This window comes from Biomphalaria glabrata, chromosome 11, assembly GCF_947242115.1.
Source record: "Biomphalaria glabrata chromosome 11, xgBioGlab47.1, whole genome shotgun sequence".
Taxonomy (NCBI): domain Eukaryota; kingdom Metazoa; phylum Mollusca; class Gastropoda; family Planorbidae; genus Biomphalaria; species Biomphalaria glabrata.
This window is the reverse complement of record NC_074721.1, coordinates 9,472,405-9,496,335: the sequence shown is the minus strand read 5'-3', so window position 1 is coordinate 9,496,335 and position 23,931 is coordinate 9,472,405. Positions and strand designations below refer to the sequence as shown.

General features: G+C 30.2%; 1 protein-coding gene across 14 annotated transcripts in view; it reads left to right on the top strand.

Annotated features, from left to right (window-relative positions):
• The first annotated feature begins 1,195 nt into the window (after nucleotides 1-1,195).
• LOC106054772 (TBC1 domain family member 5-like) overlaps nucleotides 1,196-23,931 on the top strand; it is a 33,692-nt gene continuing 10,956 nt past the window's right edge. Inside the window, exons 1-20 of one of the 14 annotated variants that reach the window (XM_013210788.2) lie at nucleotides 1,196-1,448; nucleotides 2,690-2,739; nucleotides 4,398-4,505; nucleotides 5,442-5,571; nucleotides 6,853-6,967; nucleotides 8,043-8,151; nucleotides 8,257-8,346; nucleotides 8,973-9,047; nucleotides 10,489-10,556; nucleotides 11,505-11,534; nucleotides 13,428-13,530; nucleotides 16,677-16,765; nucleotides 17,513-17,533; nucleotides 18,715-18,765; nucleotides 18,896-18,968; nucleotides 19,360-19,544; nucleotides 20,433-20,575; nucleotides 20,671-20,777; nucleotides 22,232-22,340; nucleotides 23,198-23,344. In XM_013210788.2, coding sequence (XP_013066242.2) covers nucleotides 5,442-5,571; nucleotides 6,853-6,967; nucleotides 8,043-8,151; nucleotides 8,257-8,346; nucleotides 8,973-9,047; nucleotides 10,489-10,556; nucleotides 11,505-11,534; nucleotides 13,428-13,530; nucleotides 16,677-16,765; nucleotides 17,513-17,533; nucleotides 18,715-18,765; nucleotides 18,896-18,968; nucleotides 19,360-19,544; nucleotides 20,433-20,575; nucleotides 20,671-20,777; nucleotides 22,232-22,340; nucleotides 23,198-23,344 — 1,645 coding nt within the window. In that variant the 5' untranslated portion in view covers nucleotides 1,196-1,448; nucleotides 2,690-2,739; nucleotides 4,398-4,505. Of the gene's footprint in view, nucleotides 1,449-1,505; nucleotides 1,967-2,689; nucleotides 2,843-4,397; nucleotides 4,506-5,441; nucleotides 5,572-6,852; nucleotides 6,968-8,042; nucleotides 8,152-8,256; nucleotides 8,347-8,972; nucleotides 9,048-10,488; nucleotides 10,557-11,504; nucleotides 11,535-13,427; nucleotides 13,531-15,361; nucleotides 15,465-16,676; nucleotides 16,766-17,512; nucleotides 17,534-18,714; nucleotides 18,766-18,895; nucleotides 18,969-19,359; nucleotides 19,545-20,432; nucleotides 20,576-20,670; nucleotides 20,778-22,231; nucleotides 22,341-23,197; nucleotides 23,345-23,931 lie in introns of those variants that run through there. The other 13 variants (XM_013210793.2, XM_056045528.1, XM_013210784.2 and 10 more) reach the window with 13 other exon arrangements.

The window sequence follows — 23,931 nt, the reverse complement described above, 5'->3', positions numbered from 1 at the left end:
GAATGTATGGCATTATTATTTAAGAGTTAAATAATAATAATGATAATAATTATTGTTCAGGAAAATTTCGCCCGTCTTCTTAAGTCTAGATCTAAAGGCCTAGCATTGGAATTGGGATATTATAAAATATAATATAGGCCTAGTAGTTCTATGCATTCGCTTAACAAGAATTCTTTCTCTGGGGAAAGGGAGGATGTAGCGGGGCAAAACATGCTCCATAGCTTATTAGTTATTAAGAGAAAAGCAATCGCTCTATCAGTTGCATAAATGAGGTATTGTCTTTTTAATAATGTATTTGTAATGTTTTTCTTGTTAGGTTGTGTTTTTGCATTTGTAAGTTATGGATCAGTGTTTTTATGCATTTTGTATATTTATTTTTAGTCTTCTGTCATTAGATGGCTCAAAATCTAGTGATCCTACTAAGGGAGGGGGTGTTAATCTAGAAACACTCTAGTCTAATGTGAATATTCTTTTTTTTTTTTCTGTACTCGTTGCTTTGTTTATTTTAGTATGGGAGGGGGAGGGTCCAAAAAATGAGGACGCATACCCTATTCTAAAATTGGTCAAACCAATATTTGAATTCTTATATAAATCCTTATGATTTCTTTCATTTTGTTTTAAATAATCTCGTCAAATCAGGGGACGCGTAGGGGTAGGCCTACTATGAAGAAAAGAAAAAGGGACAAGGCAAACGATAACAACCACTATCAGTACGTACCAGTGCTCTTACAGTAACAAGAAAACATAAATATGATAAATCATTTAGGCTTATTAATATATCTCAGTAGCTCATCTGCCGCCATTAGATTTAGTTACAACTACAGATCTCAAAAAAGTTAAGTAAAAAAAAAGTTATTCTTTTTCTTTGGAGCAATGTATGTATTGTAGACCCAATAACTAAATTATAAATGTAAACCCCGAGACGTGGTAAAAGCTATTATCATACACTGCGTGGCAGCAACCCATCAGCTGCATATCTCCCATTCCGCACTCGGACTCATTTTTTTTTCTCCTTCAAAACATTATTCACCCATCTGAAACCACCCCCGTTGATTTAGATATAGTTATGAGTAAGAATATTATTATTTAAGATTTAAAAACTCTGATGGACACTAGAATCTAGATCAAAATCTTAGAACTTCTTGACTTTCATCATTTTATTTCTCAATTTTCTCTCTCTCTCTCTCTCTCCTTGCTTGGTGCTCCTGTATAATTCGATTACGACTTCTCGCTAAGCGATACTCGACTTTCTAATGTATTCGATATTCCGAATCGAAAAGTCAATATTTATTTATTTTTAACACTAGTTCAATTAATGTGATTGGGCGCTATGAATAAAAGGACGTTATTGATATAAACAACAATACAGTGCAAACATTCCAGGATTATCATAGCCGTCAACACGACATTTATGTTGTCATTGATAAATTCGACCTACATTAAATCTTGTAACATATGTTTTACAATGACAATGAATATATTATAATCAAGTTAGATATTAATATCGGATATCTATTTCATGGCACATATTTGGATAGCTTACAAACTTTCAACTCTTTTATGGATCTAGACTCTATATCTAGAGTCTTATTGAGATTTAGTCTCTAGATAGATTTAAAAACCGTATCACAAGCGAAAAACTATAATAGATCAATATAGATCTAGATTTACACCGATGGCGATGATTACCGTATTCATTGTGATTGTTATTCCTATTGACGTATTGTCTAAATTTAAGCATATGAATATGAAACCAGTTACCGCGGTTTATTTCTAACTTCGCCTTTCCGCCCCCAGCCTTTAAGTTAAAATTACTTTCTCAACCCTTGTTGATCAATATATCGACTGTGGCTTGCGTAGTCAAGCTTTCGTAGTGTTGTAGTCAGCTTTCTTCGTGTTGATGACTCATGGATTGTTATTATTTTTGTTTATTTACAGTTAGAGTCTAGATTATTTTATTTTAGATGTAATTCTACTCTAGATAGACTATCATTTTAATTGAAATAATTACAAGTATTAAAATAAAATAAATACTTAAAATAGGCTTACTTAAACTTACTATTAAAATTTAAAGGCTAAGGCAGGGGGCCAGCAGGGGCTTAGTCTTAAGTCTTAGTCAACTTACTTAGACTTATTAGGACTTATTATTGAGTTAGTGACAGTTAGTCTTATTTCTTATTAACTCTTAACAACCCTAGGTCAACACAATAAGTTTTCAATAAGTTAATTTAGTCATAAATAAATGAAAAATCTAGATTACTCTAGATCTAGATCTAGAAACAGTAACATATTATTATTATACAGATTATAGTTTATAGACTGGACCTGTTAGACTGTCTACTGCCAATACTGACTAGTAATTTTTTATCATGTAATGATTGTAATGTAACTACTAAACTAGCTAGATGATAGATCTATTAAAATTCTATTAGGATCTAAATCTAGATTTATTTATCAAGATTATTCTAGATCTAGAATAGTGACTAATCTAGACTCCTCTAGACTACATTTAACTTAAACATTATATTACTCATATCTATGTAATTTAATTCTAATATAGATTAGTATAGATTTACTTTTAAAGGTCTTATCTAATAGATCTATAGTTTCTTTTTTTTTTAGTCACCCTCGTCTTGTTAATGATCCAAATTGAATCTAGAATTAAGTATTGATACTTGACTTGTTTCAGACATACCTTGAGATTTGAAGATTATGATCAAGTATCTTTAAGATTCACTTGTAAGTTTTGGCTTTGGACATTTCCTCAGACCAAACCTCCTTCAGTATGAACGTGGACAGGGTTTGAATTTGGAATATCCTTAATACGAGTCTGAAATATAATGTAATTTCAATGTCATTGTAGTTATTGTTGATGAATGGGCGTATAATGGCAAGATAGCATTCAGAAAAAAAGTTTAGCAGTTCTGCTTTTTAATTACAAAACATTGATTTTTTTTTATTTAGTGGAATAAGAAATTATATTTTGTGTTAAATAAATTTGATTAGGAATTAAGCATTAATGTAAACATAAAAGATATAATAAAATGCCATTTTAAAGGACATTTATTATTTGATCTTCAGATCTCATATCTTTGTATCCCCCATAGCTGAGTCCTTAAAGAAGGATTACTGTTTGGGAGTGTTTGACTCTTATTTAATTTAACAGAAATGACAGATTATCTCTTTCAGGATAATTTTGCAGACAGGCATGAAACTATTTATATATGTGTTCGGTTACAAACCAAAGCAATAATTAATATAATTTCTATTTAAAACAGTTACAATCTTAAGAAGACATATTTGTTCCAGTAAAATTTATGCTAGTTCATTAGGTTTAAATGAAAAAGTACGGTGAAGCTTAATGCAAAAATGGTCATTGTATAGAACGGAAAAATGAATTACCTTCTCAGCAGGACCATGGTGTGAAAGAAACAATGAAGAAAAAGAAAGATAATGAACGGTGACCTTCATATTAATATTCCCATCTAGAAGAATCTATTTAGAAAATAAAATACCCTTTGACAATTAACGAATATTATTAAATAAATAAAATATTCTGGTAAGCAGAGTTGACTGGTTTCTTATTCAACATAGATTCTTCATCCCTCTCTTGATACTGCTAAATATATATAGATGTGGTCCAAATTAAAGAGACTTGAAATAATGGCTTTTTATGTTTAAAAAAAAAGGGAAATTCTAATGTCTTCACATGCAGCTTTTCATCTCTGTCAATGTGCACTATCTCTCGAAATAATTACCCTGAAATACAGTCAAACATTTTTTTTTAAAGCAATGGTGACAACAAAATTAATGGGTCTGTATTTGGGGACATAGAGTTGGGTTGAGAAAAAATTAATTTGACGGGATGTTTAGAGAGAGAAAAAAAAACAGTTAAGAAATGCGGGACTGAGCTATGCTTGATGCTAATACTGATATGGATATAATTGTTTGATATGTATGAACACATCTATTGTTTGATGTTTTACGGCATCTGACATCCTTTTCTTTTAAGATAGATAACCTTTTAAATATATTTAGTTTTGATATTTACTAAATCCTCTGGGGTAATAGTATCTAATAGTTTATACCTATAGAAAGATTTCCAAGTCTTGGGGTCGAAGTTTTCCATCATTGCAAAGGTTTTATAAAGTGACCTATCATTGACATGGAATTTGAGTAAGAAAATTTTTAAATTTAATTTTAAAATATACTGGAAGGAGAGAGGTATTACAGGTTTATATAAATTGTAATGTTTTAGGATGATAACCTAGAATTAAAACTATTGTGTGGTTTGCAAGAAGTTTGTTGATTACTTCATATAGCAATTATTTATGCATTTATTAAATAGGAAATTAAACATTTAATCAAGTTTTTTTTTTTCATTGCATCTTTCTTAGCTTGTAAAATGAACAGTTCTTTTTTAATTGATTCTGGGCTTCAAGAACAGAACATTTAGCTGTAAAGTCATTGGTTTTTATAATTCTGGAGAAATTTGCTTTGTGAAGGTAATAATTAACTACCTGGTACTTATTAAACAAAAATAATTGTAATATATTTTCTAAACGAACTCATGATAATGTAATGAAAAGTAACTACAGAAATTCTTTATTGTATCTCTCTATGAAATTCTTGCACGTGTTCTAGCATAGAGTAAAAAATGTGTTTTTATCCTTGCTCTATTTTTTTTACAAAGCTTAAATATTAACTCATATCTGTCTTTCTGGTAAAAAAGTATGTACATGTTATTTCTCCAACACCCTATCAAGCTGAAAATTTGTACAATTATTTCTTTTACCTGACAACACAAGAATAAATTTTAAAAAATGAACCAGTTAGTTAATTAACTATTGGTAATTAATTATTTTGTTTGGTATCTTGAACAAGGGAAAGAAATTGTACTAGACTGAAGTGGTGGTATCAGCAGAATTAGTCGCCTTTATAGGTCGCCGCTCTAAAGTGAAACAAACAATGTATAACTATACAATCTTCTCTAGTTTTAAGTACCTCACTAGCAGAGTGGTTAGTACATCGGCCCATTGAGGCATGAGTCACTAGTTTGAATTCAGGTCATTCCCCCCTCTCTTTTTTTTTGTGTAAATGCTTTTAAAAACCAATTACAGTAAAATCCACCCAGATATAACTTTCTTTCTCCTTCTCCCCCCCCCCTCCCTTCCCAACTGGTCCAGATAAGTGATAGGATCATACTGAATTGAGAAAGCTAAAAATATGAAATAGCACTAAACAAAAACAATTGGTAAAAATATTTCTAATCGTACAGATTTATTGTTGTTGGTCTTGACCAATTACAAATTTAATTACATGACTCATCCAAACTAATTGATACAACTGCACTTCATATAAGCATTTGTTGTTGTTTTTTTAAAAGTATTTTTTATGTTTTTCTTGTTTTAAATGTGTATATAATTAATTTTTTTGTTTAGATGAATGTTCTTGACAAACTGCGTCCATCAAAATCTTCCAAGAATACAGATCAGTCTGGACCTCCTAGTAAAGAAGATATTTTAAACACATTGGAGAGCTTCACTATCAACAAATCCCTGGACAGACATGGTGAATGATTTTGTTTAGTTCTGAGAGTGTTTATATATTAAATGTTTTACTTGGTTGCTTTTACAGCTGACCTGTTGTAAACTAAATTACTGCAACAAAGAGCATAAAACATAAATATATTTTTATCTTTACACAATATTACTACAAATATACATAGTCACACAATATTATGACTGTAATTGTTCTTGCTGATACTCATGCTTTGCTAAGTCACACAATATTATGACTGTAATTGTTCCTGCTGATACACATGCTTCGCCAAGTCACACAATATTATGACTGTAATTGTTCCTGCTGATACTCATGCTTTGCTAAGTCACACAATATTATGACTATAATTGTTCCTGCTGATACTCATGCTTCGCTAAGTCACACAATATTATGACTGTAATTGTTCCTGCTGATACTCATGCTTCGCTACCCCCATTACATTATAATGCTCCTCTACACATATTTCTGGGCAGTGAATCCCTTACTGAAAAGTAAATTCTTACCTACATTCTCGAACTATTCTTTGGCTTCTCTTTTATATGTAGTTCTAGCTCTTTTAACATCTCTTTTCACACTAAACAACTTAGTATTAACAAAAACCACATCTTCAAGCAGGTATTTCATTCTTTTTAATAAAAAAAAAAGTTAATTTGTGTTTTATAAAGTTGTCTACAATCATCATACCTATCCCTTCATCTGTTGAGTTGTTGGGGCACCACACAAGATCTGTTGACTGTCTTTCTCCATTCCTTTCTGTCTTTAGCCTTGGATAGAATTTCATTCAATGAAGGGCTGTCTATTCTATCACTTTTTCTGTCTGCCTCTTCTTCTTTTTACTAGTACTGTTCCCTGAAGGAAAGTCTTTGTCAGCCCTGGGGACATTGTGATGTGGCCATAGAGTTTAAGTTTGCGTTTTTCGACAGTGGCTAATCACAAGTTAATGAGGGCATAACAAAACATCAATAATTATTGATCTGGATCCTTAAAGTTTGATGAGGAGCTTGTTTTTCTGTGATTTACTAAGTGTTGTACAGTTTGAGTATCATTAACAGTAATAACAATAAAGAATTTATTATAGACTAGCCTACTCAGTGTACCAAAATATATATATATATATATTTAGGGTCAACGTTTTCTTACTTTGTTTACCTAGATTGTCCTAGTATAGTGTAGTGTAAAACCTGTCTATTTAAAGACCACATAAGATCCATTAAAAGAGTTTCAAACAATTTTTCAATATATTATCAGTTGTATATAAATGTAATGATAGTAAACTGATAATGTTTTCAGAAAACAACAATAATTCTGACAGCATATCTCATGGATCACGCACAGATGCCAAATTTGACTTTGTTGATAGCAGCCAACCAACATCTTCTTCAGCCAGTATGTCTCACTCGTATAGGTATGTCACATTAAATGACCACTATTTGGGTGTATTGCTTGAATATTCTTTTAGGATCCTAACCATTCTTAAGCAGATGCAAAAAAAAAAAAAATGGGCATAACATTGTCCTATCAATAGAAATAACATGTGTATGTGTGTACTGGTTCCAACACTTTTTTTTTTGCGCAATACTTAACCAAATGAAATAGTGATTACATGAAGTCAAGTACTTGATATTTAAGTGTTGTTGCTGCATCATTTGATCTAACAAAGAAAATAGAAATTTCCCATTGAGATTTATTCATCCCCCCCCTCAAATTACTGAGAATTGCATTTCCCTTAATATGATAGATCATTTAAGTATCAGGGCAGCTTAATATTCAGTAACTCTTCAATATTGAGAGAAATGGTGTGGGTAAAGCTAGCAGAGCTTTTTAAATCGTCATCAACAAAAAAGATCATAACATTATCTTTAAACCTGAGTTTGGCATCAGAGTTAATTACCAACAAAAATCAATGTCTATCTTACAGTGGTTCTCATAACTCTTCTGTAAGGCTTAGAGACTTAGATTTTATCTAAAAAGCATCTTTAAGTCACTAGAGCCTTTCCACTCAAAACGCCTTCACTGTATAATAAATCTTAATAATAATAATATTACCAATAAGGAAATTTGTCTTACAATTGTATGCATTACACTAAAAAAATATTATAACTATAGAAAGCAAAATATACATGCACACCAGATTCACTCAAAAATTTATATGTGAATTGTTTATGTCAGGTAGGTTGAATTGTATTTAATGATTTGATTGCTAAAACTTTTGGGCATATAAACATAAGGGATGTCTTTGCAATATGGTTCATATCCAAAAATTGTTCATGTATATCAAATTAAATACCATGTCTTCACTTCACTTCATGGAAATTTGACATTCTCTGGCTGTCTTGGAACATATCCCCATGAAAGTCAAGGGAAGACTGTAATCTTAATATTGTTTTTGAGTGTGTGTGTCAAAATCTTATTCTATTTGTTTCATAAGTATTATTCCAAAGAAAAAAAGTCCTACAGCTTTGATTTTTGGCCTATTATAGCACAGAATGGGAAAAGTTGTTCAATACACCAGACATGATGAAGAAATTAAAAGAGAAGTCAATGGAAGGGGAACTAAGAAGCAGCAGATTTAGAAGTTTAATTTGGAAGGTAAGCACTCAGCTTTTCAAATAGTTACATTTTCTCGATGCAATTTTAAAAATGTTCTAAATTTAAATTGACAATCAAATGACTTTGTTAAACAATTTTTTTCAGCTTTTTCTAGAAGTTTTACCTCCTAGCAAGGAAGAGTGGGTGGAGAAGACAAAACAGAGTCGAAACAAATTTGAAGATTTAAAAAATAAGGTGAGGGACCTAAAAGTGTTAAAATTACATACCATTTCTGTGACATTTTATGTCTTGAAAGACAATCTTTTCCCTGTGCAACTTATTGTGTGACTGAAGAGACCAATTCTTGATACAAAGCTGCAGTCACAGGTTGGGTTTCTGTAATCACCAGGTGCCGTTGCACTTTCACCCTTCTTTCTACTACTATTGTGTTATGGCATCTGCAATCACCTTTATTCTCGCTCCCCATATGGGTCTATCCAGTGCCACTTTTCCCTACTGTTTGCGTCGATTTTGAAGATCTTCATGTGTCCTGTTTGCATACATACCATTAAAGTCTTGAATGTCAGATTACTTTAAAAGGCATTCTAAGTCCCTTCTATGTTTGAGAAATTGGAAGGAGGAGGACTTTTACCTAATTTGATTCCCATTTTACAGAATAGTGTTAATTTCATTTTCTTCTTTTATCACAATATAATTTTTTTGTCAAGTCTTAAAGCTTTATTGAAAACTGGTAGAACTGGGGCACACTGTTCAACTCATTTCAGTTATGGGGCTAGTTATTTGATTCCTATTTTCAAGTGAAAATGAACAGAAATAAAAATGTTCATTTCTATTTCTAACATAAATCTATTTCATTTCAGCTCATTGTTAATCCGAGAAAAGCTGTGGATTCTGTGGATATAACGTTAAATAACCCACTGTCTCAAGATGAAGAGGTTGGTGTTGGTATAACAAAAAAATAATATTATCTCCAATAAATTTAAGAAAGTTGATCCCTAAAAAAACCTCTTTAAAAAATCCCATATCAACACCATAACGAAAGTATGTCTGTTTGGCTTTATAATAGAATGACTCCACATGTGTTGGGGTTTACTCCTGTGCCTCATATAAATACAATAAATTTCCATTTTTTTAAGAAAGGACATGATTGATTAATGTAAGAAAATTGTTTGAATAAAAATGATTGCTTCTTGGCTTACAGTATTCTACATTAATGTACATAAGACACAGAAAAGCTACAAGTATACTGTTGTGTTGAAGTATACAAATAATTAACAGTTGTGTCCTTCATGTTGTTAAATGCACAGGACAACTTAATGATTTCAAATATCTTCTCCCTCCCTTTAAAACAATAAAAAACCAAAATTCTGTATATCAACATTTGAAATACAAGAATTCAACCTTCTTGATGAAAAAAAAGTATTAAATTATGAAGTATAAAGTCTCTTTCGGTGATTAGGGATTCCTAAAATTTCCTCAGATCCATTTTTTTTTGTTTAAAAAATTCCTAAATATTTTATTATGCTTGTTTGAGAGGTGGTGCCATGAAAGCACCATATGCTTAGACTGCCTGGACCAGCTGCAAAGGTAGACTCCAAGTGCGAAAAAAAAAAGAAGAAAAGCAGTCATTAAGTTCTTCCTTTAAATGTACAAAAATTGTCTAGCATGCATTATTTTGTGTATATAGTAAAGCACAAGTAGTGTGATTAGCCACATTTTATTCTATTCTTTTTGTTCTATAATTACATACTATATTATTTTTAAAATATATTCAGTGACTATTTTGGGCTACCCCAGCATGCTTGTGCAGAATATTTTCTAAAATTGTTGAAAAGTCTGTTCCCATCACTGCTTATTTCACCAGTTTCATTTGGTGGAAGGTTAGTTTTGAAAGTGTACAAAATTATTCCAAGTTACCTTTTAAAATACTACTATTATAAGGATTGTTAACCATGAACTTGTGCTTGTAAGTAAGCTTTTTCCTCCAGTCTTTTGCTGTACACTTCAGCTATACATCATAATAGAAATTGATTCAGACATCAGATTAAACTAGCCATTATTGAAATCTAACTGCTCATATTTTGATAATTTAATTCCTTTCAATTAAACTATTTTTCTGTTAGTTCTACATTACATTTTACATACTTTAGTGTAAGAATTGAGGAGTCCTTTTGTCATAGGGAAATAGACAACCATTTTGATTCCTGGTATAGCTCTGGATTAACTTATCATTTATTTACACAATGTTTTGATTTGATGTTTGTAGGCTTTTTTAAAAATTTTGTTATGTTCTTGTATTTGTAATCTTTTTTAAATGTGACATTCTCAAGTTCACAGGTCTTTTTATTTAATTGTGATATTTCTATGTCTCTCTAGAGTCCCTGGAATAAATTTTTCCAAGACAATGAGCTGCGGTTGACTATAAAGCAGGATGTAATAAGAACGTAAGTGTTCTATATGTATAGCTTGATAGTCTTTGTTCACAATCATTGTTTAAAGTGTGCATTTAATCAACAACTTTGTTGGATTCCTCAGATAACAGCAATAATGTCCAGATTACTTTTCTTAGCTAAAGTAATAATAACTTTATAGGTATTATTACTAAGCTCATACTTTCTATCCCACCATTAATAGCTACGTTAAGACATTAAATATTTAATGTTACCTGTAACTTCATATAAAACCACACGTATTTGCAGTTATAAAATAAATTGAATTTTATTTTAAAAATTTATTGCTTAAAAAGAAAGCAGCTTGAATGCAAAAATTTAAATTGATCTGTCTTTGGTTACATCTGAACTTATCAATGATTGTCTCTCACTTTGAAGGCATTAGACCAATACATTTAGTGGCTCAGCTTCATACACTGTTTTACTAGTTGCTCAGTTTACTGTTGAGTGTGTGCACTCTTCCCACCATTGGTTGCCTTTATACCATACTCATTATGATGTCTCCACCAGTCCTTAAATAAAGGAAGTCAAATATTTATGCATGTCAACATTGGTAAATCATTATTAAACAGATATTATTGTCTAATGTTCCTTGTTTGTTTTTTAAATATTTTTTTTTTTTTAAGTTGAAATAAACAATAAACTTTTTTTTTTTTTTGTTATGTTTCCTGGAAGACAACATAAACAAAACCTGGATCTATTTCATTTTATTATTGGATGAGCATTCTTCTTTTTTTTTTTTCGCAATAAAATGTTCTACTGGAAAAATACAGTTTGCCCTCTCTTTTATTTTTATCAAAAGATGGTGTACTATTATCTATAAAAGAAACAATCCATTAAAACAAAATGTAAATCTTCACAGTCATGGTTAGTAAAGTTAATATTTTTAAAATGGAGATGTAGAAACAAAGATTCCAAAAGCTTCAATTACTTTCATTTTAGAACGTTTGGCAAACATACTTGGAAAGAATGGTTGGTTCATGCTCTTTCTTACATTTATTTGGGGTTTTGTCTTCTTTTGTTGGTGTTGTCTTTGTATCAAGTTGTTTCCGAATGGTGAAGGTTTATCTGTTTTGACTCCATGGCAACATCTCCTTTTGATTTGACATATCACTTTAAATATATATATATATATATATGTATGTATTATAAAGTCAATTTGTATCATTTGTCTAACCATCTGGCAACATGTCTCTCCAATCCTTTATTTTTAGTTCCTGTAAACGTACTTCTCATTATTTTAATGAGGCGTAAATTAAAAATATGAAATTGCATTTAAACATGAGTGAATTTGAGTATTTAATCTACACTGCTTTGTTAACGGTCAGATATACATTTAAAGATTTAAATGGGACTTTTGATTTTTTTTTTCAATTTAGCTGCTATTTAGCTGTTTATTGCTCCAGATTATGCCTGTATTTCTTTGTTTAACCCTTTCTTCGTTACATTTTTTTTTTGCTATATGTTACCCTCTTAATTGTATTTTTATTTAATTTTTTTAAAAATACTATTAGTTACACTTTATATTTTTTTTTTGTCTGTATCAGTTTTTTGTTTTTATCAATAGTTATTGCGTTTTTGTAATATTTTTTAAAAAGTTACTGAAGACCTTTTTATATCTACAAAGCAAATGAAAAACTCTGATGACTGGGACTGGTTGATCATGTGATATACACTTTTGTTGTCAAATTGATGTTCCAGATATCAGTTTTATTCTCTTATTCTTCTTAGTCTCTCCAGTGTAACATTGAAATGTGTTATACAATAGGGTGTCATAATCTTCTTTATCTCAAGAAGAAAAACTGCAAAGTGTCAAGTATTAAATTGTTAGTTGCTGTCTTTTTTTAAAAAAACAATTAAAGGCTGTGAAGTCTGTCACACCTAGTTACCAAGGTTCAGTTTAAATAATCTCTCCTTCTTTGCCTACTTTGTTCTTAAACTTGTCACATTATGTTAAGAGACTTTTTTTTTCTCTTCTGAAATGATGCTTGTGAATCTATCAGTGCATGTAAAACTAGAACCTATTCCTGATGCTATTTAGAGACGACTCCTTTAATCTTTTTTAGTTGAAGTAGCTCATTTACACAAGTTTTCATCCCCCCCCCCCCCTTTTAGTTTTGTTTTTAAACTTTGTTTTAAAAGATTCAGTTGTGAAGGTCATCAAAACATCTTTATAACTTCAAAAATAAAAATTGAAATTAAATATAATCCCTTTATAAAATTGTACTATTTATAATAGTCTACATGTGGTATATGTATTAGAAAATGTTCAAGATAATTGAATACTTTTGATTGCCAATGTTCTGTTGACCGAGATCATCTTAGTCTGCAAAACATTTGTGAAAAAAGTTCCTTTTCAAAATATTTTATTTTTATTTAAAAAACAAAAGGATTCGTTTAAACCAAACAATATTAGACATCTAATGATAGAGAGTGTTTGAGTATTATGTATGTGAATTTATTAATTTATTCCATTTGGTAAGTGTGACTTAATGTGTCTTTATTTGACATACATATGTTTATTGTTATGTAATCTGATGTACTTAATTTTTTTTCCTTATTTTATCTTTTCTGCTCGTCTATGGAATTAGAAATAAATATTGTGTGAAGGAATTGTAAGTGCATATGCATAAATATATTTCAAAACAGCCTTCAATAATGTTGTAAGATTTTGTTATGTGCAATGCTTTAATATAAAACAAATGGCATCCAGGATAATAAAGAATGTTATTATTATTAGAGCTGATTCTGTTAATTATTCTGTTCTGTGAGAGTGACAATATATTTATGTAACCAAATATTGTCCACAATGTAAGTTTGTATACTGATGATGAAAAATGTCTTTATTGTTTCCCCTGCTGCTAGCTATCCAAAGATTGAATTCTTCCAATCTAACCAGCTGAGGAATCTTATGGTCAACATTCTCTTTATTTTCGCCAAGGAAAACCCTGAACTCTCCTATAGACAGGTGCAATATAAAATTTAGTGTGCATCTCAAAGTTGTGGCAGCTTATATCCAAGAACATTGTGTTAATAGAGGACAAAAATTTAAAGATTCTGTTTTGCTTTACAGTGTAATAATAATAATTTAATTTGATAACAAATATATATAATGTAGGCCTATGGCGCTGTGATAAAAAATAAATAAAATAAAGATAAAGATAGCAACAGACATCCAAATCTTAGTTAATAATTGTTCTTAGAATTTCAAAGATAAGAAAATGAAATGATGGTTGAATAGGCTGCTTCAACTTTGTTCTGAAGTGTGTTCATATCTTTTGCATTACTTGTGGCTTGGTTCTCAATATGACTTTCATCTTTTTCATTTTTTGGTGTGTGAATGATTGTATAATTTTAGGGAAAAAATATTTCTCTTTTCAACCTGAAAGTGTAATTTTTTACATTTTTTTTTCTGCTTATTTGAAAAGTGCTTTAATGCATGTGATAAAGATCTTTGACATGTAGGGAAAATTATTTTTTCAATTTTCATTTCTAAGATATAAATCTAATTTTTTTGTTTGTTCTTGTTTTGTTAAAAAATAAATAACTCGACATTGCTGCATCTACTAAGATATACTGCTCCCACAAACATTCTGAAATGTTTTCAATTTTTTTAAATAATAAAAACATTTTTATTGGATTGTAAAAAAAAAAAAATATTTTTTAAATGCTAGGTTATTTCAAAAGGGAGCAGTTCCAATCTAGAAGATATTCAGCATTTTTGTTTGCTAAATGTCTCTAAGAATTAAATTACACTGTTACAGACATTTTTACAACTATTTGAAAGACTGAAAATTTTTCACATTCTTTGAAAAGAATGTCATTTTGAATATAATAAATCTAAAATGTTTAACATTTTTACTCTAAATTAAAAAAAAAACAAAGTAAGAAGCTTTTGGAGTGGCCTAAGAATAAGGAATAAAGCACAATTATATTTTAAAGCTTGAGGAGCTACGAAAATAAAATCTATATTTGTAGATTTTTGGGCCTTAATTTATATAATTATTGTCCTTTATCCAGTATATGATTTGACAGTGTCCAACTTCATGTCTTCTTCTCAGTGTTATGTGATGAGTGTTGCAATGTAAATGTCTTTAGGCCTTAGTTGATCTGTCTTCATGTTGTTTTTTTCTGATATAATTTTGTCTGCTGCTTTCCTACATCATAAAAAAAACATTAAAAAACTGAAATTTTCAAACCCATATCTTTTTTTATATCTTGCAATTTTGTTTTAAATCTAGAAAAAGGAAAGAAAAATAGCTTGTCTGTTTGTTGCAGTCACTGTTTGTTTTATGATTTGATATCCCTCAAAACATATTTTGAAACTATAATAACGAGACAATAAAATTTTGATTTTTACTTCTAGGTCAATTTTATTGAATCCTCACCACACATTCAGATAATAATTATATGTTTATGCTATAATTGCAATGTAACTTGCATGCATATTTATGTTTTGTTTCTAACCATTATCCTGTTAATAGAGCTTTCTACTTTTTAGTAATGTTTTTGTATAGTGCGGATTATTTCGTAGTTGCTGAAGACTTTATTATCTAGCCAGGCTATTGTACCAAGTAGTGTTGTTCTAATGAAGTTACTTTTTTTCCAGCCCAGTCAGGTTAATTTGTACATTTTTAAAAGTTCAGGTCCATTTTTTTCCCTCTCTCTCTCTCTCTCTCTCTCTCTCTCTCTCTATATATATATATATATATATATATATATATACATTATATTTTGTTCAAGTTTTTGTGTATTTTAAGTGTGTGTGTATTGGTGTTTTTTATTTTCTGTGTTTTAAGTTTTCCTGAAGTTGAGTTCTTCCGAGGTACTGGGATGAATGAAATGATGATTGATATTCTCTTTTGCTATAGTCGTGAGCATGCTACAAACTCCTACAAACAGGTTTGTTATGAAATCTTGTTTCACTTCCTTACAATCAGCACAAACAGTTTAACTTGTGCCTGCTGCCTTGTTGATCACTTGGGGAACAAAATAATAATGTCAAGGCAAAAACTCTTTATTTAAAAAGCTTGCCACCACGTTATTTTAGATGGTCGTTGGGTGACAATGGGTTCATATTATAATGTTATATATTGTAGGCATTATCAGGATGCATTCTTGTACGTTCATACCTCTCTCTTAAATGAGGAAATAACTCTTGATGTAGCAGACACAAACAATATGTTTAATATATACAATAAAAACACCACATAGGAAATATGATACACACTCCAAGAATAATCAGTAATAATCCTTAATAGAAATATAGTAATAACTCGTTAACTGGTACAAATCTCAACTACTTTATAATAACTCCATAGTGACTGCTTACAATAACTTTCTCAGGTGACTATCTTCAATGACTGCCCCTTACTCCTGCTCTTACTGATGCCTATCAAGTAACTACTTAGCTCAAGGTTAAAAATGTTCATTTTCCCTAAACATGAGTTATGAAAAATATGCAAGATCAAAATAGGGTATCTACTGTATGACACCAACTTTGAGGTGGTGACACTCCTCTTTAAATAGTATTTTGTGTTAGAGACAAAGGTAAAACAAAGTATATCAAGAATAGTGGAAGCCTTGAAAGTCCTACTCTCATGCTGTGGGGATAAAAAATTGACAGTAACATATCTCTCTGTTACCTCTGGCTCACCTCATGTTTGTCATTTCCATGTATTTTATTTCCTACTCATATTGTGCTAAATTTTCACATTTTGTAAAGCCATTCAAGAATTTGTTTCCCCCTTTGTTTAATTCATTTGCTTTTGCTTTAGTTTCATCTCTAGATTCCTTTTCAATGTTTGATAAATTACCTACTTCTTTATCATACTATGATGTATCATAAATTGTTTTTTTTTTTTTATTCTTGAATAAATAAATAAATAAATAATATATTTATTGGACAGTATATATAATGTTGTTAAAAATGTACATAAATTAGATTAAATAAAATTATCAAAAATACATAAATTAAATAAAATTATTGAATATACATAAAACTTTAAAAGTTATGAATTTAATGCTAATTAAAAGAAAAAAATTCTGATAATGTTGTTACCAATCAATCTATCTGGCTGCCTTTGTTAAATATTTTCACATCTATCATTTCAGGGAATGCATGAGTTGCTGGCGCCACTGATATTTGTTCTTCACTGTGATCACCAAGCATTCCTGCATGCCTGTGAGATAGAGTCTGTCAAGTAAGTCATGGTGTTAGTACTGTGTGTTAGGTCATCAGTCTTAATAGGTCATGATGATTGAACTGTGTGCTGGAAAAATGGTAAATAACAAAGACTTCTTTTTTGCCATCTTGGTAGCTTTTATGATAACTAAAGGAGTCTCCACTCTGTTTTTTTTTTTTTATTTTTTTTTACAGAAATTTTTATTAATGTCTATGTAGAAGTAACTAGTGGGTTTAGTGGATCATCATATTAAGATAGTATTACTAATAAATAATAACTGCTTGTTAAAAAAGTAGACCAAAAAATGCAAGTGGCTGAATATTTATTTGACTATAATACAAAAGGTGTACAATTAACATGTTTGTTTTCTAGTCGTCCCAATGTTAACTATTTTCTTTCCCACGATTAAGGAATATTCATCTTACTTGTGCTTTAAAAAGAAAATGTTTATAACATTTACTACAATCATTTCAATCCCAGTTTGTTCCCTTTCAAGAGTCAGTATTTTACTGTTTTTTTTTAATTACTATTGCTGTCTCAACTTGTCCATGCATGGAGAATAAGTGTAGAGATTTTAAATTATAATTATTTTCAGAAAATAACAACAAACTTTTTTATAATAATACCTAATTTTTTAAAAATCATGTGGGTTGCTTATGTTTGCTTTTCATATAACTAAGCTTAGATTCTAGTTAGCTAGTAAATCTTGAAAAAAAGAAACAAATTTATATCAATGTGTTTCATACATTTTATTAAACTTTTCAGTTACCTCTCTGTGATGGCCAGGTTAGAATTATGACCATTTCATAATTCATAAAAACATTTTTGTTGCTAGTTTTATTATTTCACAAAGTTTAAACAAATAATTTAAAAGTTTTTTTTATTCAAACATTAGTGTCTTCAAAATCAAACACTTGCTTATAACGCATTATTCCACTCAGCATTTCCATCTTAACTTTATTACTTTGAAAAAGAAAATGGGGTGTAAATTTTATACAATGATGATTAAAAGTTGTTGATTGAAAGTTTAAATAAAGAATTTTTCAGATGTTCTTTGTACAAAATTTGTCAATTAACATTGTCAAGTCTCTCAAAAGTTTACTGTATTGAAAAACAATGTATAATTCTAGGAGTTCGTAAATCTATCACACTTAGTTTTGGTTACGTTTTTTAAAGTAAATGTTTTTATGCAATGTTATTATTAAATGGAAAAGATGAATTGATACTATCATGTACTAATTGTATATTTGATAAAATAAATGAAATGATTATGCTTTTAGTTTTTTTCTTTGGTGAACAGTTCATTTTAAAAAAATTATTTTATTTGTGATTGGAGAGAAAAGGCATTAAAATAATGATAAGAATATAAAATACTTGATATATGGTCCTGTGTTAATCTATACAATTTTTTCTTTCTGACTTGGTTTGGGTTTCTGAATCAGTATAATCTTATGCTTCCTAGAGCTCTCTAGTGAATGAAGTTACTTTACAACTTACTGAATTTATTTCTATACTCACACTAGCTAATGTGTTTATTATTATTATTATTATTATCTAGACATCTAAATATCATATATATATATCATATAATATCATAATGACTAATAGCTTCGATCATGAAAATATACACTTGCTTGAAAATTTTCTTTAAAAGTTAATAATATTACCTTGTTTGTATCTGGCATTTTTATAAAAAAAAGGTTATGGTTAAAATTAGTTTACAAATACATGAAAATATTTCACATCTATACATATTCTATAAATTTGTAATTTGACTGTTCTTTCTTTCTCTACTTTTGTCTTGTTATTCATTTGCCTAAGGAGAATGAAACACAGATACGTCTGCATGTACACGCTATTTGTTTTTTATGAAGATTTGAACAAACAAAAATCTCTCCAGCTCTTAAAAATGAAAGTTCTCAATGTATAACATAACAAATTTTGTTTGTATTTGGTTACATCTGCAGGGACATCATCAAAGTTGTAATGGATCCCAATTACCTGGAACATGATGCATAGTAAGTTGGTGGTTTGCATGTGAAATTGATTTCATTTTGGGTTCTTTGGAGTTCCTTGATTTCAGTAGTCTTGATAGTTTAATGACAATTTGTTTGTAAGTTATGCTTGTCTTTGGTGATTTCCCCCCAGCACTATGTTTTGTCAAGTCATGGAGACTGTTGAGCCTTGGTATCTGTCTCGGGACATCTTCTACAACACAAAGGTAATGGGGATCAAATATTGTTGAAACTTTATCTTGTACTTTATCGTGCATACTCTTTCTGGAATAGTAATCATTAAATACTACCATAGATTATTAAACATTACATCATGTTGTTTGTTCTGCACAGTTTCAATCTGATTACAACATTGCAATCTCTTAAACCTTTCTATATGATGTAATTTAAACTAGTTTGAAAATATTTCAAATTGGCTCTCTAGTCTAATTTTAAATATCTTAGCTTGTACATTGCTAGAAAATATGTATGAGGAAACTTAATGAAAGATTGTATATATCATGTAACTATACATAAAGGCTTGACTTGTAAATAAAACAATTATTGACATGTACATGTACACAAATTAACAATCTTGACTACTTTTTTTTTTTGTAGACTGGTTCAATGAGAAACTTGGAAATGATCAATGCCACACCTTTCTCAAGGTCTCAGGACTTAAACCCATCTAGTGTCATCGTGACCAAGCTGACCAGAATCCAAGACTACATTTTGAAAAAGTTTGACCCTGAACTTCACCAACACTTGGAGCGTCTGGAGATAGCACCACAGATTTATGGCATGTAAGTAGAAAGCTAAATTATCCAACTTTTAACTGGAACCCAGTGGTTTCAAAATTTTAGCTGGCATTTGGGAGAGTAAAAAAATAAAAAATGGATAGACATTTTACTGGCCACAATCTCTAGAGCTTGAAAAGATTTTCACTTACTGCTGAAACTCTTTTATATACCAATATAATGACTGGCTCCCAACATTTTTAACTTTAATTTAGGAAGTCAGTTTGTGTGTTAATAGTGATAATAATAAGTTTTATTTTGTTTCTTTTTTTGAAAATTTGCAAGACATTCCTTAGCAAGAAAATGTTTGTACATTTTCTGATGTTGACCATTTTCTATTTGATTGAAATTCTTAATAATTTTTTTAAATTAGGAAAGCAAAATTAAATTTATTTAATCTGCAACATTCTGGCTGACACATGTATATGTGTGTGTATATATATGTACATATATTTTTAACTGTTAAATTAATGGACCTCATTCACCAATCGTAAACAAACAACATTTAGCCACGTGGTGATCTATCTCTTCTATATAATTTACGATCTAATGTTTAATTCATAATGGTTGTCAACATGACAGTTTTTTTTTGTTGTTTTATCAATAAGATCACGTGACTAAATGTTGTTTGTTTACGATTGGTGAATGTGGTCCATTGTTGAATATTGTTTTAAAGAATGTTTTTATCATAAAAATAGTATATTTTTGTAACAAAATGTCATTTTATATGATCATTTCAAAAATATATACCTCTACATTCATTTGATCACAAATTTCATTAATCCTCTCTTTTTTAATTGAATGTTCCATTCCTTAAACTTCTTCCTTATCTAAATAAAAGTGATGATTAGGTTGTAGAAAAATATTTTACTGTTCATTTAACATCAATTCCAGACGGTGGCTTCGTTTGCTTTTTGGTCGTGAGTTTCCCATGCAGGACCTCCTCATGTTGTGGGATGCCATATTTGGCGATGGTATTGGCTTTGATCTTGTGGACTACATTTTTGTGGCCATGCTGCTGTATATCAAGGACAATCGTAAGCTTAATCTTCTTTTTGTTTATATTTCAACATACCCTTATGTTTTGTAAGCAATTGGTCAAGTGTCTATTTCATTCCTGTTGTTGTTTCAGTACTGACCAGTGACTATGCCACTTGTCTGACTGTACTGATGAAGTATCCACAGGTCACTGATGTTCACTACTTTGTGGTTAAAGCTAGATGGCTGAGGGAACCTAATGTAAGCTCCTAGAATATAAGATATAATATTCATTTCTAGTGTAACAATGGGGTTGTTAGGTTACAATAATTCCCTAATTGATATGATTATTTAGTAGATCTACTAGATCATCTAGGCTAGTTCTAGATCTACATCTATCATAGGAAAACATTGCCATTATTGTCATGTATAAGACCATAACTACAGTAGGTCAGAGATTCAGAACAACCCCATTGTAGCAGTTATCGTTGGTCCAAAAATATATTTATAAAGAAAAAGAACTTAACACTCTGACATTCATTTTCAAATTTCATTTATGGATTCTAAAAAAAAGAATGGTAATGGGGAACAATGGGTCAAAATTAAACTTGTGTATTATAAGACAAATTTCCATACAGACAATAAAGATTATTATTATTATTATTATTAGTGAGGTAAACGGAAAGGGCTACTTTGAAATAACAAGGTTTACTGCAAGACTACTGGAGAGACTAAAGGGTAATTTTGCCTCTAATGAATCAGGGCCTCTAGTCAAGTCCTGTATTTGATGTGGTCATTCTCTGTAGCATAGTTCTGATCTTTGGGGCTTTATTTCAAACAAAAGTTTCCTCTGGCCAGATTCTGTTTTAATCTTAACAATATAGAGGCCGTTTTTTTTTTTTTTGTAGTTTTAATCCAATTTGACTAAGTTGAATTTTGGCCTGGACTATAATAACATTTCCCTCATGTTAATTATCAGATGGTAATAATATATACATTGAACAATATTGGTAGTTAATTTATTATGAGAAATGTCTGAGGTTAGTTTAAACTGTATTTCTAATGTATTCCTGGCATTAGTTGAGGAAAATAGTTGTAAACAAGTGACAGAAACAAATAATCTCTTTTTCATCTGCTTTAAAAGCCTGATGGGGCTAAAGTTCAAATGTGGATGTAGACTAGGAAATTTTAATTTGAGATTCGGCTGTAGCTGAGTTGTGTTTACTGAGCTCCTAAAGGCAAGATGGAAACCTTGTCTCAATTAGCCTACTTTCCTTCTCCCACAGGTCTACACACCCAAAGTATTGGACCATACTGAGCATACTTTAAGAGCATGTTAGACATGTTATATATAAGAAAGAATAATAATATAATATATTCATTTAGCGTTGCTTTGGTATTAAGCCTCTTCTAAATGAAATCAAGACCCTATGAAAAAAAGATCTGATGACACATTAATGAGAGATTTTTTTTTCTTAATTTTCTTGACACATTATTTATCATAACTTCAACATTTATAGTACCGTTTCTTAAGACAGAGTAGTGGAACAAAAAAAACAACTTTTCATACAACGCCTTGATTTTTTTAATGCTACAATGTAATCACAACCATTGTCCCACACTAAAATGTTTGTCTTTCCTCAAAAGAAGGAACTAGGATTTAATACCATGTCACTATATTTGCAAGTTTACTGTATTGTTGCTTTTGTGTGCAGCAGCAGCCTCGTCCCCCAGTGTACACACACCAGGGAAGTATCAAGATGAGCTCCAGCATGGGGGAGAGCAGTGAGAGTATCAGCAACATCACCAGAGACACTGTCGCAAGTAAGTCTTGGCTCTTGCTTAATCAGCTGGCTTGTTTCTCTGTGAATCTAGTTCAGTCTGTAACAACTTACTTCAAGAGATTATCATTAGGAACATCATTAGTTGTTTTTTTTTTTTAATTTATTAATATTTTGATTTATATTATCTATTTGATCAATTACCTGCTCCTTAGTCAAAGGTGTTGCTCTATTAACTTTCAGTCTAATATGCAAGGCTACTATTGTTTATATTTTTAAGTTGTTTTTTTTTTTTTTGTTCTTTAAATAAGTGAACTTTTTTAGCATATACCTATTACTTTAGGTGTACTATTTTAGTACTCATGATTGTTACATTTAGGATTTTAGGGCTAATTATTGGATTAGTGTTGTGGAGTAGAGTTAGTTTATTACTAAGGTTAGCATTAAGTTTGTAATGCAATCAGAGTGTTATTGCTAATTATTATATGAATTAATCTGACAATAATTTTCTAAGTTTGTGCTGTTGTTATAATTTTTTGGCAACTGTATGTTACTACATGTTCTAAAAAATCTTTATTTATTTTTCCAAACTTATTTAGAACACCTGATAGTTTCAACTTGAATCACAAAATAATCTCAGGGTAGAATATTGTCAGAGAGTTGCCTTGAAATTTAATCAAATGAGTTTATATATATATATATATATATATATATATATATATATATATATATATATATATATATATATATATATATATATATATATATACCAATGCTGGAATTAGTTTTAGTTTCTTCTTGTATAAATTAAATTCAACGAATAAAGATCCTTTGTTGTTGAAGTGCAAGTGTCAAGTATCACTTGAAGAACTATGTTTGTAACCCTTACCTTTTTCCCAGCCACCCACCACCATACTGGCCAAAAACGCCAGAACACAAGTCTAGGTGGTTTCTCCTCATTCTCCCGTAAATTCAGCCGACCCAGGACTTTGTCTGTGCCTAAGTCCTCCAGCGAGCCGATGAACCTGCAGACAGATATTTCTCCTGGTAAAATTTGCTGCTGCCATGTTCCCTTATTTCTGTGTGGCTTGATATTTGTTTCAGTTGATTTGGTTCTATATACATTGGTGTTGTTTCTCACATACCATTACTTAGCCATCGCATTGATTATTTCTCCCCCTTTTTTTTAAAATCATTGCCCATTTATTTTATTGTGCTGTACAATTTTGTTCTGTGTCCTTATTTTTTTTTAAACTATAGTGCATTAACATAGTGATTGATGTCAGTGCATAAAAATAATTATGTCAGTACCTAGATCTAAGCCAGGCTAACAACTCTTGGGCTATATAAATAGTTTAGCAATGCTAAATCAATTTGCTCATTATTTAAAATGCTTTCTGTAAAAAAGGTATTTTTATCTTAGCCAAATCTGATAATACTTTTAAACAAGTTGTCAGTTTTGTCAGATGTTTGATATCTGTTGTAGTCAAAACTTCATGGAGGAACCAGTTGGAACTGAGAATCTCAAAATGTTCTAAAAATTTTCCTACAAATTAAACATCGCTGAGAAAAGAATTACTAACTATTTGGTTACACTGGGAAAACTACAGTTTGACCATTATAATTTGTCAAAG